This window comes from Chenopodium album, chromosome 23 (genome assembly GCF_948465745.1).
Source record: "Chenopodium album chromosome 23, dcCheAlbu1.1, whole genome shotgun sequence".
Taxonomy (NCBI): Eukaryota; Viridiplantae; Streptophyta; class Magnoliopsida; order Caryophyllales; family Amaranthaceae; genus Chenopodium; species Chenopodium album.
The window spans coordinates 4,085,701-4,103,131 of record NC_137856.1 but is presented as its reverse complement, the minus strand read 5'-3'; the positions used below and the strand labels follow the sequence as shown (position 1 = coordinate 4,103,131).

Sequence of the window (17,431 nt, the reverse complement as noted above, 5' to 3'; positions counted from 1 at the left end):
GATGTCTCTAGGGATTGAGCTGGTCATCATCTTCTGCTTGTAAAGGGATACATGCTCATCAGGGTCTGTTGTTCCATCGTACATGGCCATGCTGGGTGTGCTGAACCTCTTTGGCACTTCTACCATGGCGATCTCTTCTGAGAAAGGAGACTCTATATAGCCATCTGATGCTTCTTCCTCCATGGGCTTTGGCATTCCAGGGATCTTGGCGATCTTGGCTTCTATTGCCTTGATGTACTCTTTGACTATCTTCTCTATCTTTCCCTCCTCAGATCCTTTTTGTCCATTCTGCTTAGGGGTTCCTGCATTCAAAGAGTCCAAATCTAGGGTTGTTTCCCTAGTGTTAGATCCTTTTTCCCCATTAGGGGTATGAAAGACACCTGACATATCGAGCTGCATGGCTATACTTTCAGTGTTTTTTCTGGTATTAATGGTTTTGGAAGCGACTGACTGTATTTGGCTACGGAGGGATTCATTTTGCTTGGTGAGACTGGTAAGCTTGGCTTCAGTTTGGACTTTTTGGGCCAACAATGTTTCAATTTGGCTTTTTTGTTGGTCTAAGGTTTGACGGAATGCGTTCATTCCCTCATTGATTTCGGCCATGGTAAAGGGTACTTGGTGCCCAGACATGGTGTTTGTATTGGTTTTTTGGCGAATTGGTAGGTTAATCGATTATCAGCCCCACGGTGGGCGCCAAATTGTTTAGGCAAATCTCAACAAGGACATATGAGAATCTGCTAGGTTTGAGGGGTAATAACAATCATACTACCAAAAGCGCATAAAATAGCAATAAAGCAATAATAAAGCAGTAGATAAGCAATGAAATAACAATAAACAAACAGAATGAACTCTACTATGAAAAGAGTAAGTTTAGAGATACAATACTGAATAAGGACTAGCCTCCTTCTTCAGTAGGGACGAAGCTCCGTAGATGAGTGCAGAGTAATTCTGTTATATTCAGAGTATATGTGCGTACATCAGTGCTAAAAATGTCTAATTACACTTATTTATACCTAGAGATCTCTAGGGTTTACAAATATCTTCATAATACATTCAAAACGAAGAAGATCTTCTTGATTTATCTTCTTCCCTGTTCTGTAGGTGTATTTTTGGCAAGTATCCTCTTGATTGATACGTATGATGGTGCTTTCCTTGTTTACTCCAATCAAGCCGTTTTGCCTATTTTTGCTGAACCATTGATCTTGGACTGATGCCCTAGATGTTATGGGTCGTATTACAATACGGGCCCAACACGCGCTTGATCTTCAACTTGTCTGATGGTATCAAGGTAAAGGTTTAAGTCTTGACCTGTCCGTCTTAAGATTTGGTACAGAGCAACCCACTTGTAAAGATCCATATCCTGAACTAGTTCACTACCGGTATGGTATGGCCCTATGGATATGGTCTGGGGCTCATAGATTTTTTTGCTCTCTTGGGCATCTCTTATGCGACGAGGCATTCGATATATGCAACACTTCTCCCATGACTTTCTTGTAATAAATTGTTGTGCCTCATTGAGTTTTTCCTGTATGGATATAACCCACTCTATTTGTTTATGAGAATTCATTTTTCTAGTGGTTGCTGCTTTTCAATCTTTTGTGAAGATCAACCAACATAAGCAAATAATGTCTGAAAAATATTACAGGAATGATTTTTTCATGTGAATCATGTAACAGTATGTGATTAAACTACATTATGTCTGAATTTTATTTGATGTTTCCGTGTGGGGCTAATTGCGCTTGATTAAAGTTAACGCTTTTTGTAGTCGTTTCACTTTTGTTAAAAGACATGAAATATATGAGGCAAGTACTGAGTAAGTTTACTGTTGGACCAGGAAATTTCTGATCTCTTTCCTTTAGACTCAAGAGTTAAGTTTCTGAGGAACGTAAATCGTATATGAGTTAAATTAGCAGCCCTGCAAAAGGACCTGTAAGTTTGTAAGAGTGAGTTGAGGTGAGTAAAGTTGGAGATCTTGTTAGACATAACACATATATTTTCCGATATCTCACATTTCTAACAGATCTGCTATAGATCTCCTCAATGGCTGGTTCTGAAACACCTGTAAATCCGACCAACGAGTCATCTCAACATCTGAAAGAAGATGAAACGCCTCAATCACCGGTCAGCGAAGATTGGAAGGTAACTGGTTGCTCTATATTTGTTTAGTGAGTTGATACTAGATTGTTTTGGGTGGATTTTCATATTCTTCAAGTAAATTATTTTTCCACCTTTCAAATTGTTGCCTCTTTTACCATCTTATTATTTCTTAATTTTCCAAATTGTTCTTTTTTACTACCTCCGTTACAGGTTATGTGCAACGATTTGACATAAAACAGAGGGGGAAAATGTCTAATCGTTGCACATAACCTGTAACGGAGGTAGTAGCTAATTTCTTCTATTGTCAATCATTTACTATACAAATCACGTCGGAACCTTATTATCAATGTTTTCAGTGGGAAATCATTAGAATGTCTGAAAGGCCACTAGCATCATGTGAATCGATAGGCGAGTGTTGTGGATTCGAAGAATTACGAATAGAAGACGAAGAAAAGAAACCCAAGAAATTGAATTATGCAAGGTTTCCTCTGCTGGACGAGGATTTGATTGGTGAAAGAGGTCGAAATGTACGTAGGTATGGGGGAGGTAGAAGAATAAGAATCGACCTCACACAGGTTTTGTAACCTTATTTTTGTGTGACACAAACTCTAGGTTGCCTTTTTATTTTCACACTAATTTGATTATGTAGTGCTTGCTTAATTTCCTCTTATTATGCCAGTCAAACATAAGACGCGTCCCAAATTATGACACTCCTGCATCCTCAACTGATCACCCTAACCAAATGGTACGCCTTATCTTAACATATTACTTGCTTAAAAATAAAATAAAAAAAAAAATAAAAAAAAAGGGCTAATTATGATTAGGTTAGAAAGTAAATCAGTTTGATCATTATGCCATTTATTTGTACTGTGTTAGATTGCTAATGATATTATTTTCATTCTTAACAATTTAAGGTGCCACAGTTTGGTGTTTGGGAGGATGAAAGTGAAGCTGGTCACAATCGATGGATTGGCAATGTTTGGAAGAGCATTAAGAATTGGGTCGTGAAACCCATGATTGTGTTTAAATCTCTTATGTATGTTTGTATTGTCAAGTTTCATGGATCAAGGTGAAGCTAGTCACAACTCACAACCGATGAAGATTTGATTGCTGAGAGAGGTCGGCCTCTACCTAGGAATCATGGGAGATGTAGAAAATTAGCAGCTAAGCAAAGTGACATCAATGATGTTGGTCAAACACGAATTGCATTCAGGGACTTTCCCAATTTCTAATACGAGATCAAAAACTCATAGTTATCAAAAACTTTTACTTATATTAAGTATTAATTAACTACAAGTATGCACTGTAATGTTTTTGCATTCATTATGAACACGGTTAATCTGAAATCTGTCAAGTTGCTAATCTTCGGGACTAGATGAACACCTACTGATAAATCTTATTGGTTTATCTACTTTCAGCTCATGGAATTTCTTCATCAGTAATATTCCTCTGGCAATCTAATGTATAGTAGTAGTATTTGTGTTGTGTACATGGCATACTTGGTTAGTATCACGCGATTTTCTTTGACAATGTGCAAGAAGAAAACACAAAGGGTGAGCATATATACTGTCAAAACAGAACCTCCTGATGCACCTCAATTGAACAATAATGTTCAGAAAAATAAACATGTTGCGCTCTACTTTACCTTACCTTAAGTACCCGTGTCATAAACCTCAACATAATGGGGTTGGTCATTTGGCAAAGTCACTAAACCATGTCTATTCGACACAGTCACACATTTTGAGTGGGACTGTCTTGAGTCTTGAGTGGGACTGTCTCACATTTTGGTGGCAAACATGTCAAGATTTCACTGCAATGCCTATAATCTCGTATTAGTCAAAATGCCTACAATCTTAGTATCAATATTCATGTACAGAAAATCGATTCTAATCAAGAGAAGCTTATTTTTCTTCATCCCAATATCATTCCAAGTCCTTAACAACTAACATCAGCCTCGGCTTATCCTCATATGCAATCCTAGAAGAATCAGGAGCGCGACTTTTAGTCTCATCTTCCATAGTACACAAGTGACTAACCATAGATGCGTATGTTGTGATTTTGTGTTAATAACTTAATACTGTTCACAATGTTATTTTCACCGGTTTTTGATTAGTTGAGTAACAAAAGTTTCATATCCTTTGGTCGTTTTCTGTTAGATACGGATCTAAGCCGCACGCACCCGTCACGGGAGAGTGCAAGTCCACCACTTTACAAGACCAAGGAAACCATATGGCATGAGGGGAGTAGCCCCTTAGTATTATATAGTGGTGGTAACTCTTGAATTCTTTCAATGTAAGATTTCATTATCACTACACTCCCCTTTTAGTGTTTTTAGTGTGGGATAAGAGAATGCTCACATGTGGGTTGTTCATAAGCTCAACATTTTCATTATAATATTTTTTAAAAAAGTTGATTTAGTGGTGAGACTTCGATTTTTGCTTAGTCGAGTAATGGAAATTTTGTGGCCTTTGGTCATTTTCATTAAAATTATCAGAAGTTGATTTAGTGGTGAAATTCATACTCGTATAAAGTAGGATATAGACAGAGACATTATAAAAGGCAGCACATGAATAGAAGTAGTGAAATCGATATGATATGCATGTTTAGACAAAAGGACTTTTTGTGAGCTACCTGAACAAAACTACTTAATCAAAGTTGCCAATCAAATTGCCCATCTTGTACGACATAGTTAGCACGCTAACACGCTAATTTGGCAACATTTTTGATCTTATGGTAATATGGTATGTACGCCAGACAACTTAATTCGTGTCATTTTAATTTCTTTTTTTTTTCGGAGAAAAAAATACATGTTTAGAAGAAAATAAATATCACAAATAATATAAGGGCATCGCCCAAGTCATAATAAAGGGAAAAATATAGTTGTGTTGCTATATTTTTAGAAGAAAATGTTATCTACAATGTGATTAAAACATGTTTGCACCTTGCTAATATTAGAAGTGAAAATAAATCTTGTAAAAAAAATTTAGTACAGGTTTTGCTAGTTTGATTTTGTAAATTTAACTAACCCTATCCTTGGGTATTAAACTATTAAGCCTAAGTTTCATATGTGGCCGCTGAACTATTAATTAAGGGTTGTAAAAGCTTGAGCACCATTTTTTGGAAAAACTATACTTGATAAAATATTGGGTCTTGAGCACGTATATATTTCGGTCTAAAGAATATAACTCCAATAAGCTAACTAAAAATCGGTGTAACTTAACTAAAAAGATTTTGAAATCCGTCTTAGGGCCTGTTCTCTTACGTTGAAATTCAGTTCATTTCAGTTCAGTTCAGTTCAGTTCAGCTCCTAATTTCCTTCTCTTATAAAATATTCATTTTAGTTCAGTTCAGTTCAGCTGAGTTCAGTTCAGTTCAGTTCAGTTCAGTTCAGCTCAGTTCAGTTCAGCTGAGTTCAGTCAATGAGAACAGGCCCTTAGATTATATATGATCTAAATTTATCAGGCCAAGTCAAAAACAATTTAACGGACGAATTTAATAAGTAGTTGAAATTAATTGATAAATCTTCTTTTTTCTTGATTTTTCTCACGCATTCTCACAATTCACAAGAAGAGATACATACAAAATCTTAGCAAATAAAACCAAAGAAACAATAGCTCCAAAAAGTGCATGTAGGTATCACGGGATATTAGATAGATTGCATGTAATTTCAACCACACCTTTTCCTTAATCTTGTGATTAACACTGCATGCATGTATTCTATATTGTACGAGTACTCCTTACTCAGTTTGATACACGAGACTAATTGATATGATTCACATTACCATATGACATAAACCATATTTTTATATATATATATAACTTGACATGAAATTACATCAACACTTTTAAAGTTGCACATAATAATTAACGAAGGTAATATTAGTTGTTTTGTCATTATTCTTTCAATTACACATAGCTATAACAATAACACATTTAACCTATTTCTTGTTTGTCTCAGATTGAAGAAATTGATTCCACTGTCACAAAAGATATGAACACTGAAATACAATTATTATATACAAAAGTATAAAGTATGCATAAAAAAAAATACACATTAGTAAAAAATAAAGTAGTGTAACCCTAAATTATTATTTCGTATGTACTCTGTAATACAGTATATATATAATTAAAAATGAATTTTTTTTTATAATAATTTTATGCAAATAAAACTTATGCGTATAGAGTATAGACTATCGATCCATTTAAATTAAAAAAAAAAAAAAAAAAGCGTTGCTAATACTTCCTCTGTTTTTTTTACTTGCAACACTGCTCTTTTCACGCTTGCCGATGCATTATTTCAATCGTTTATATCTTTAATTAGCAATATGTAAAAATTATAAACGTTAGATATTAAAATAGTATAAAACAAGACGAATCTAACAAGATCACACATGACTATATTTTTTCTTAGCTATAAATCGTCAAAGTGGAGTACATGAATAGTGTAAAAGTCAAACTGTTGCAAGTATAAGAAAACGGAGGAAGTATGTTGGAATAGTGGGCCATAGACGAGGCTTAATGATGTGCAATATGTCATGTATATATTGAAAGCACATGCACGTAATAAAGTCATTAATGTAATTTACAATAAGTACATCCTAGCTCACATGCACAACAAGTTGAAAAGCGTTATTTAGATGTTACATGTCATAGTAGTCGAATGAATTTAAGATTAGTTACTAAGCCTAGGTAATACTTATCTTGATTCTTGACCATCCCATTTCCCATGCCGGCATATGCTAATTTTTCAACTTTTACTCCGTAATTTCGTATCTATTGTCCGTTCTTTATTAACCCTAAGATGTCAATGTACAATATCTGAGGGGTCCGGTCAAAACGGGCTTATGCTAGTCAATAACAAATTTTGTTGATTTTAAAAAGCGTTCCTAAAACAGAATATGTGTCACGTGTCACCCTTTTAAGGTTTATAAATGTGCCAAGTCATCAATATATGCCACGTCACCTCCATAACAAGAATTAGATTTGACATCTAAAAAATGTCTATAGCAAGATTTGAACTTGAGACCAACAAGTATTACTATGCAAGTCTGACCGCCTTAGCTATACATATATTGTGTAAATTTATCCAACAAAATTATAATTAACTTGGATAAGATGATTAGTCCTTAATTGTACTATTCATTACATATCATAGGATAATTTAATAACTTGTATTAAATTTTGTTACAAATATTAAATATGGTTCTTCTAAGACAAATCTTTTTTCAAAATATTAAATTTTAAAGATGATTTTCAATATATTAAGCAAAAAATAATCTAATGTTAATTACAAACTAGCAACTCGGGACATCGCCCGAGCCGCACACTAGTTTGTAATTAAATATTAGTAAGAAGTATAAAAGTTTGATCTAATGAAAATATACATAAAAACTAATCTAACCATATATTACATGGCAATATGTGTTTTTAATTTATAAATTGTTCACAAATTAAATAGAGTCAAAGTACACACATATATAGTGTAAAAGTCAAAGTGTTGCGATTATTACAAAATAAAGAGAGTATTAGACAATAATTAACTTCAATAGGTATTATACACATAACAATATAACATGCAGAGTGCTACACCACACATTATGAAACGCAAGGAGTATCACACTGTATTAGTAAGGATAATGTATTTATGTCCCCATTCAAATTATTTGTGGGCCAAGTGGCTGAAATTAAAATATGTTATATTTGCATATATTAATAATAAATCTACCACATCTTGAAGCCTATGTGCAAGTAACATGGATTTTCTGTATCACCCGTGAAGAAAGGACTTGGGAGTATATAAAAATTTCGATCCGATTGAAATTCATAATTGAGACTCATAAATTCATACACTATTTCTTCAATATTTTTGACAATGAAGGATGACATAGATTTGGAAGTAATTAAGATATAAAGTAGATAGAATCAATTATAAAATTGGCAAAATGTTATGTATGGTGTTAAGTGTATGTCTAGAAAGGGCAAAAAAATTAGATTCGTACATTTAATCATATACTTGTATATATATTTTTTATATTTAGTTATATTTAATTATATTTACATATTGCATGAAGTTGCATGATGAATCTTGTGTAAGCTAAGACAAATTGCATGTGAATTATGTCATTGGTAATTTCCTTGAATTGCATCTCATGTGATCCCTTTGATTGAGGGATGTGAACCCTACTTGTTATTATTGCATGTGATCCTTAGCTTCTTCCCCAAACCCATGTTGTTAGGTTTTTGATAAAATTATTAGATTTTTTCTGATAAAAATCCATTTCATTAATATTGATATATATAAAGGAGATAACTGTATAAATTTCTACTGAAATACGAACTTAATTATTAGGGTAAATGATGACAAATTTATATCAATGTGCACGGCTGTTGTTGAATATACTCATATGCTTACTAAAATTAGTACATATACAACTAGCTAGTATAACTAAGTGTCTACCGACAAACATCTTTATATTTAAATACTATATGTACCGATTTAGCTCCTTGATCGACCATATGTCCCTATGCCATAGTTGACTATAGAGTGGTTAATTAGATTGTTTGCTCTTTAAAGTAACTTAGTTTATTTGTTGCACTACTATTATTAATTATTTATTGTAGCTAATCTAAGTACAAATTACAAAATTGATTAAATAATAATCGATCGTTGCCTATTGTTCAGTTTCATCAACTTATGGGAAATGTTACACACTGATGCTATCATGCTAATAACAAAATTAGCATATTAGAATGTATTATTTATACATGCACATATTTAATCTCAAAATTCTTGTTAGGGAATGTAGAAGAATTAAAATAAATAAATAAATAAAAACAATTGACATTCAAATCAATATAATTTTAGGCAGTGGGAAAAAATATTGCAATTTAGGGCTAAGCATGGATCAAAAGATTTGTGAGTATATCAATAGCTAGTGTTGTATATTAAATTAGCAATGTATGGTACTTGTACCTAATATATTTAATTTATACGGAGTTATATCTTATTAAATTCATAAATTTTCACATTTAAATATTTTAATTTATAAAAAAGAATATAAAATATTTCTCATGTTAATTTTTTTTTTTTTTTTTTTTTTTGGTATTTTAACTGAACTTTCAACCGTAAAATAAATCGGATGCAGATTGAATTTTCGAATTTAATGTTTTCGTTATATTTGTTGCTGAAGTGATAATTTGCTTGATTCATCTAGAGAGTGGACAATATTTGTTCCTTACTTCTCTACACTGTCCTAAGTGTAATTTGTCCACTTTGTATAGGTTATTTTAGTCCCACATTTCAACTAATTGACCTTATTTCTATTTTATTTATTTTTTTCAAAAAAGAAATTTTTTTATTAAAATAGTAAGAATACCGGTCACAACTGCCTATAAATACCTTCCAAAAATCGTTAGTAACCACCAAATTTAATCACTCTCATTTTCATTCATCACCTCACTTTTCTTTCTCTCTTAATTTATTGCTCTATCTTTTTTTCCTACTTTTAATTTATAGATTAACACATTTGTTTGTGTTGGAAAAAAAAGCAATGGCAATGAAGCTTCTGTGTACCATTTTCATCTTTGTTATGTTCCTCCACTTTTCTCCCGCAGAAAATCATGTAAGTGCCAATATACAATTATACATTTCTTCAATCTCATCATCAATTGATTAGTACGGACTACGGAGTACTAAACTAGTAGTACAAAGTATATGGAAACACATCGATGCCTCTCACTTTATCTAAATTTAGTGTCGTGATCGATAACAATGTTGAGAGTTTCGTTGTCCTAGTGAAATTTTTTCGTGTACATTGTTAAATAATCGTTCTTGTTAATGCAAAATCTTTTTCCTTTAAAATTATTGTCAATCAAGTATCCATTTAATAACTGAAATAAATTATTTACAAAGAAAAAAAAATTGTCACATATTTTTGTAATCTAGTAAGTGGTAATGAACTCATTGATTATGTTGTTGATGCAGCCAACCCATACTCATGACGTTGCTCCAAGTCCAAGCCCACAATCCTCAAATAGTACAAACAATCTGCCTTCGGTAAGACAACATACTGTGATTATTATTGATTTATTGAATTATACTGAATAAAAAGCAATGGAAAAGATTTACTTTTATAATGCACTAATTATTTAATTTTCATGTATCGAAAAACCCATATTATATACATTGTTGGATTGACTTATACGAGGTTTTAACTTACGTTTTTGATGAAATTTCAGTATGGCTACACCCAAGGAAGCCTCCAGCCACAAGGTACATCTATTTTTACTAAGCTCAATCAACCATATGTCCATATGTTTCGTGCACATTTTTCTTGTGTTGTGATTAATTTATTAAAATCTTTACCCAGCCTATTCAATTCGCTTGATTTTTAGTGACTATATCGAAATTGTTATTATTCTTATCTAAACTTTTTCATCATCGATTGAATCGAAACTAACTTCTACTGATTCACTAGTCACAAAAAGTAATTCTCAATCAATATTATTTATAAAGTAGTGTCGAATTGAACATTGTCTAAAAAATTAGCACGTACAATATTGTTTATAAAAAACGAAAAATTTGTCATTGAATTCCACGAAAAGAGTATTAGTAACTCATAATTTGTTGTTTGTTGTTTGGAACAGAATGTGGACCGAGATGCTCATATAGGTGTTCAAATACGCAGTACAAGAAGCCATGTTTGTTTTTCTGTAACAAATGTTGTGCAAAGTGTTTGTGTGTTCCTACTGGTACTTACGGCAACAAGCAATCTTGCCCTTGCTACAACAATTGGAAGACCAAGAGGGGTGGTCCCAAATGCCCTTAATTAATCTTTAACTATTTTTAATCTTATAATGAATCTTACAACTTTTGTGTATTTACCGTTTTGATACGTTCTTACGTGTTATCTCTCACTGTCTTTCTCGATTTCTCTTTTGTAATACTAAAATATTGTTAACGATAATATGATATAATACAATATAATATAATCTGGTGCAACATATGGATGTCATTTGATCTTTGATATGGATAGCATGTGAAAACATGGTTTACGTTTATTGCTCTCGCAAACAATGTTGGTATAGGACCATATTTTATGTAAATTTTTATTATGATGACTCGACAGATATTGGTATAGGACCATATTATATTATCAGCTATTTTAACAAATAGTAATAAACTTGAACATTCAGGCTAGAATGACATGAAAATTAACCGAATAAAGAAATTAACTAGCCATTACAAATTTGTTTGAAGTTGAGTCCATATCCAACAACTAAATATCATTTGAAAGGAGGAATGGATGAAATTTGAACACATGATCTTTATGTACACTAGCTCTTTCAGTTCATTACTAAGTAATCAGGATATAGTCCTTATCACTGGACTCATGTTGACAAAAGTCATAAAACTTCGGCCTTGTGCAAATTCTGATGACATTTAAACTTGTACTAGTTTTTTTTTCATTGGATTATGGTCTTATGATTTACCTACATATTATACGAAAGTATCAAGTATGATAAAGCTTAGAGTATCAAGTATGCAAAAAGCACACATAGACCTGTACAACAATTGTACGTATATCACCATATCTTAACAACGTGTGACACTTAGTCACTTAGGCTCCGTTCTTTAGAGCTGCTTTGCTCTGCTCTGCCCTGCTCTGCTTAAAAATAGTACTTAAAAATAGATGCTTCAATCTGCCCTGCCCTGCTCTGCTCTGCTTTGCCCTGCCCTGCTCTGCTTCAATCTGCTCTGCTCTGCTGAAATCTGTTTTGCTCTGCTCTGCTCTGCCCAGAAGCTCAAAAGAACAGGGCCTTACATAGTTACATGTCGTGTTGCAAGCCTACTAACTTGGTGTTGGTCTGTTGGATCAATGGGTGGTATGGATCCAAAATGGTTGGTGCCTTGGGTCTAACCATTACTCTGTTTCCAAAAACAAGCTTGTTTAAAATTATGGATTGGGCTGGGCTGGGCTGGGCTTGGCTGTTTCTGGGCCGGAGAGAAGTTGCAAGTTGGAGGCAACCACATCAAGAAAAGATTAGTTTACAAAAATATGTGAACATTTCAAAAGCGAATGATTCGTCCTTATTTAAAAGCCACAAGCATAAAATTCGCATAATTTTGACGACTAGTTTATACCACTAAAATATTAAATTAACAGATTAAAAAATGTGGGAATGTTTAATTTCTTCTTAGAATATAGAATGAGCTAGCATATCCATGTATTACTTGCACATTCTATTATTTCTAAATTCCAAAGAAGTGGTCTAGGATGACGGCTTTATTTTATAGTACAAGTTTGAAAAATTGGAACTTGGAATTACATAAAATAATCCTTTGTAGGAATTACAGAAGAGGATATTATAAATGGTATACAACATAGAGGAAAAGAAAGGCTTTTGTGTCTATAATTGACTACACGTCATACATTGTTTGTTGTTAGGTGTACTTATTCATGGGTAAGGTATACATATATCTAGGTTTACCTAGGAACAAATAAAAATTTACACATAACTAACTTGATTTAGTACTTAAAGATCAATTTGAATATGTATATGTCCATTGAATTGATGTAATAATTAACAATTTATTTGTATAATAACCTAGATCGTATAACCATAAGTTGTAAGGAACATTGAAACCAGTTTATGGCACTCAAAAGCCGGACCCTTGATATACAATTATTAGAAGTGGGAATAAAGAGTGAACTTTCAACAATTATATTATATCATGTGTGTGATTTCAACAATTATATCATGTGTGTGCATTTGAGCCTAGGTTGATATAAAAACAGGTTTTATTAGATATAGAATTCCTTAGACCAATCACAGAAGAAGAATAATATTTATTGAAAAAAAAAAGAGCATCTACTCCATTTTTCTTTGTTAAATTGATATTTTGTAATCTTCAAAATCAAAGTTCCTTTTTTTTAAAAAAAAATATTAAATTAAATTAAATTAAATTAAAAAAAAAAAATTCCTAATTAATCACGTACAAAATTTGAAAATCATATAAAGATGTAAAATGTTTCAAAAAAAGAATATAAAGATGTAAAAAGTTTACAAATAAAAACAATACAGAACTTTATTGATCACTTTATTACATCTTTTAAATTTTCAAATAAATTATATACTCTGTTTTACATGAACTATACAAAGGGTAGTAGCAGAATGATCTGATCAAAATTGAATTATCAAAGAAGTGAAGAACATTGAAATTGTGTAATTGGACAAAAATTAATAAAACAGCACAATCCAAAATAATTTCTCCATAGTAAATACTTGTATATTTCATTGCAAATCCACTCATTGATTTGTACAAAAAAAATTGCAACAAATTATCTTACAAGTGCAAATCAAGTTCCTATTTTTCTCTTTTTTTTTTTTTATTATCATATCATACATTCAAACTATGGCATAAAAAACCATAATTATACTAAGTTAGATGTATTAATGCAACAATAACCTTGATTATTAAAGGTTTGTTCAATATTACTTGTATCTTTTTTAAGCCTCTTGATTAATAGCTAATACTCATAATATAATTAAACTCCAATCATTACAAGATTAAAAACAACCATTAAAAATAAAACCTGCAAAAAATCTAATAATCTTTCTTAGTCACAGGTGTAATGGACCGTTGAGGTGAATCCGTAGAAAGCTTAGCAAACTTCTTGTTATTGAATTTGATATCCTTATTCTTAGACAATTCACTCGATTCATCGTCGTCGATTCGATGGTTGGAGTTGATCAAGGACGACATCGCTTTCGGAGATGAATCAACGACGTTAGGCTCGAATGTTGGCACGAAGAAATCAGTAGGGAAGAATCGGTATTGAAGACCAGCCATTTAAATTTGGAAATATTTTATTTTTGAAGGGAAATAAAGTTTGAGAATGGTATGTTTTTCTTGTTTGTTTGTTTGTTTGAATGGATGAGAAATGCTTAAAAATGAAGAAAACTCTAAAGATGGAAATCTCTAGTCTTGGAAAATACAACTAACTAATTTTGTTGGTGTAATTTGAGACTTATTTATAGGAAGTGAAAAAGGGTTACAAATTGGAATCCCATAAAATATGGTTGTTGAATGTGACTTTTTCGGAAGGTCGGTTGGAGATTGACTGGCTAATAGGGATGATTAGAAACAGCGTCCAATCAAATTGCAGTAGTTTTTATTTTTTAATATACGTACTAGTTATTAACTCGGGTAATGTCCGGGAACATCATAAAAAAAAAAATTCAATAAAATAGGGAAAAAAAAATGTTTTTAAAGTAATTAAACACTATTTTAGAGATTTAAAGTTACGTCAATGAAGATTTTTTTAAGAGACTAAATATTAATACGAGTACAATTCAATGCGGTGAGAGAAGAGTGATGACACATATTACACGCACGTAGCGCACATGTGACACCAAGTCATATTAAAGGAACGGTAAAATATGACATTAGCATGTTGTCCTAAGGGCCTGTTCACATTTACTTAATTTCAGTTCAGTTCAGTTCAGTTCAGCTCTAATCAGTTCAGTTCAGCTCTTAATTTCCCTCTCACATAAAATATTCATTTCAACTCAATTCAGTTCAGTTCAGCTCCAATCAGTTCAGTTCAGCTCAGTTCAATAAATATGAGCAGGCCCTAAATTTTCATAATTGATATAGAATTAGGAATCTAGGAGTATATTCTTTTCCAAAATAAATTAAAAAACAATAAATTGTAAAACTACATCTAAATATAAGAAATAATCACACCATAGTATGATTTCGCACATATAATAATACAATAAAGATTATGAAGTACTTCATATTCCCTTTGCATATCAAGTTGAACAACCTCTATTACCTTTATTTATGTACATATTCAACATTTTTTCTCGCTTTCTGTTTGTTCATCTTATTTTTACTTATATATATTTCAGGTTTAATAATTTAGATAAGTTCATTTTGAGAAAAATAAGTTCTAATAAGGTTATCTAATTCACTTTAAATTACAACTGAAATAAGTTTTAATAGGTGTAATAAGTCCAGCTAAGTTTAAATAAGTGAAAATCGGGTGAATAGATTATAACCTAGAGCATAAATCTCGAGATTAAAAAAAAAAAAAAAAAAAAAAATACTACGTTATAACCTTGTGATTATGAAAGTGAGGAATAGCTCGAGTGATTGGTTATTCTCAGCCAAGGACTTACTAATCTGATTAGCTTTATTTGTTTTTATTTAAATAGCTTTGTATGAGACCTTATTGTTTGACTTATTTATTTTGATTGAAATTTTATATGAGACCTTGCCTATTAGATTACTCCTAATGATCACCTAAACAATTTGGCGTGGGGAAGTGACAAGTGCTTGCGGTTTTTACATATAGAATATGAATATAATAGATTTTCAAACTGTAATACCGAATATTCGCGCTCTCTTTGGTTGTTAGGTCTTAGGTGTTGCTAAAATCATGCCTCGTGTATATTATAAGGAGGCCAACCACTCTAATTTTTCTTGCAAGAAAATCATGATGGCTTTATTTGAAAACGAAAAGCCAAATTAAAATTTAGAAAAAGAATGAAAAGTCAACTTATCAATATCATCCAAAGTTGACGGTCCATCACTCGACCTTCTTCTCATACGTGGTGTACACTATCACCACATAAATTGCATATTTGCATGCATCTACCTAATTTAAATAAAAAATTTTAAAGAAAAATGAAGGAAAAAAATAGGCATTATTATGAGTTTATGAATTATGACCTATGATTAACAAGAAGTGGTTCCTAAACACACTTTCTTTTTAGGTGTTTGGTGAAGGTCGGTCCGAGTAGTGACACCACTCTAATTGCGCAATCTAATTCTTGGAGATTGTCTTAAGCTTTAACTTTTTGCCCAATTTTCATAGTGGTATGACTGTGTATGCATGCATGAGAACGAGTGAAGGAAATTTAATTCGTTAGGTGGGAAGGAAAATATCAGATTCGTCGATAATTGATTGTACAAAATAAAGTACTCTGTACTTTGTAGGTACAAACATATAGACAAAGATAACTTTAATTGAACCATGTACTTGATATAACCGAATTTGTGTACGTAGAATATTCAATTGCCTATAACAATGATATGATCTTTAATTTAAATAGTAATCGTGCCAAATTCTTTTCTTTAAAAAGCATACAAAATTGAACTTATTGGCCGTATTAAAGTTTAATTTTGTTAAATGTTTAGCACAATGACACAATTTTTGTTTTAAAATTTGTATGGATATTGAGAACCAATCAAAATCTTATCAATAATACAGATTATTACTCCGTATTAAAGTAATATCCGGATTAGAAGAGTCAATAATGTTTCTTCTAAATTGTATGCTTCTTTAATTAACTTTTATGGAAAGCAATCTATTGGACTTGTACGTACTCTACGTAGTATTCCGTACTAACTTAGCTTTACAATGTATACATACTAGCTCTATAACCTCTAGACTTGAAGCATGATAAGCAAACTACTAGAACTAACCCTAATTTTAGGAACTCATTAACAAGATTTTCAAGAAGTTAAATAAAATCAAAGAAAAAGGATAATAATAACTCCCCTTTTAATTAATTAGTAGACAAAAGATAGCTTGATTTAAAACATAGCTTGCTTATGAACAGGCTTGATCTCTCTCGGTTTTGCACTAGTCTTGATTGTTAACATACTCTTGCTCTTCTTGTTCATCGATAGCTTACGATCATGATCATGATCATGATCACGATCACGATCACGATCATTGTCATGAGGATCAACAGGTGCGCCCTTGACTTGAATCTTTGGTGTAGGAAGGCTAGTCTTATGATCATCTATAGGAGAATATAGAGGAGGGACGAAGTAATCAGTGGGAAAGAAGTAGTACAAACCAGGACCAGCCATTAATAATGTAATATGATGCAAAAATTATAATATGATTAATTTTGAGTAATGTGTATTTTAATTTGTGATGTAATTTAATATGTTATGAAGGGATTTGCATAATTTATACATGTAGAAAACCGAGGGTAACGAAAGATGGAATAGTCATAGATTGATTCCTTGGTCTCCAAGGCTAATTGGACTATCTAGAGGATTTAGAATTTGGAAGTTTCTTGCAATTATAACATTAACTTGTTTACCAATCAAACTTTTAAAATTCTAGCCAGAATATAACCATATCTCAACTGCAATAATTCCAAATTTTAATGCATAATTTACATTCACACTTGCCTTAATTTATCAAGAAAATATTGGATAATATCTCTTACAAGAAACTCACAGTTTTCCCCCAAAAAAAATATAAAATAGAATAAACTAAAAAATCTCAGTGAAACAGTTATATCT

The 17,431-nt window shown here is 31.8% G+C and overlaps 2 protein-coding genes across 2 annotated transcripts; both read left to right on the top strand.

Moving 5' to 3' along the window:
- The first annotated feature begins 1,923 nt into the window (after positions 1-1,923).
- On the top strand, positions 1,924-3,519 carry LOC145609101 (uncharacterized). The gene is made up of 5 exons (XM_081664662.1): positions 1,924-1,953; positions 2,032-2,139; positions 2,454-2,672; positions 2,777-2,842; positions 3,012-3,519. The coding sequence occupies exons 2-5, from the start codon at positions 2,041-2,043 to the stop codon at positions 3,168-3,170; spliced, it is 543 nt and encodes a 180-aa protein (XP_081520788.1). The 5' UTR covers positions 1,924-1,953; positions 2,032-2,040; the 3' UTR covers positions 3,171-3,519.
- Positions 3,520-9,510: 5,991 nt separating this feature from the next.
- LOC145608210 (protein GAST1-like) lies at positions 9,511-11,100 on the top strand. Its single transcript, XM_081663824.1, has 4 exons — positions 9,511-9,719; positions 10,082-10,153; positions 10,336-10,369; positions 10,744-11,100. Exons 1-4 carry the CDS (start codon positions 9,648-9,650, stop codon positions 10,923-10,925), a joined length of 360 nt encoding a protein of 119 aa, XP_081519950.1. The 5' UTR covers positions 9,511-9,647; the 3' UTR covers positions 10,926-11,100.
- The last annotated feature ends 6,331 nt before the right edge of the window (positions 11,101-17,431 follow it).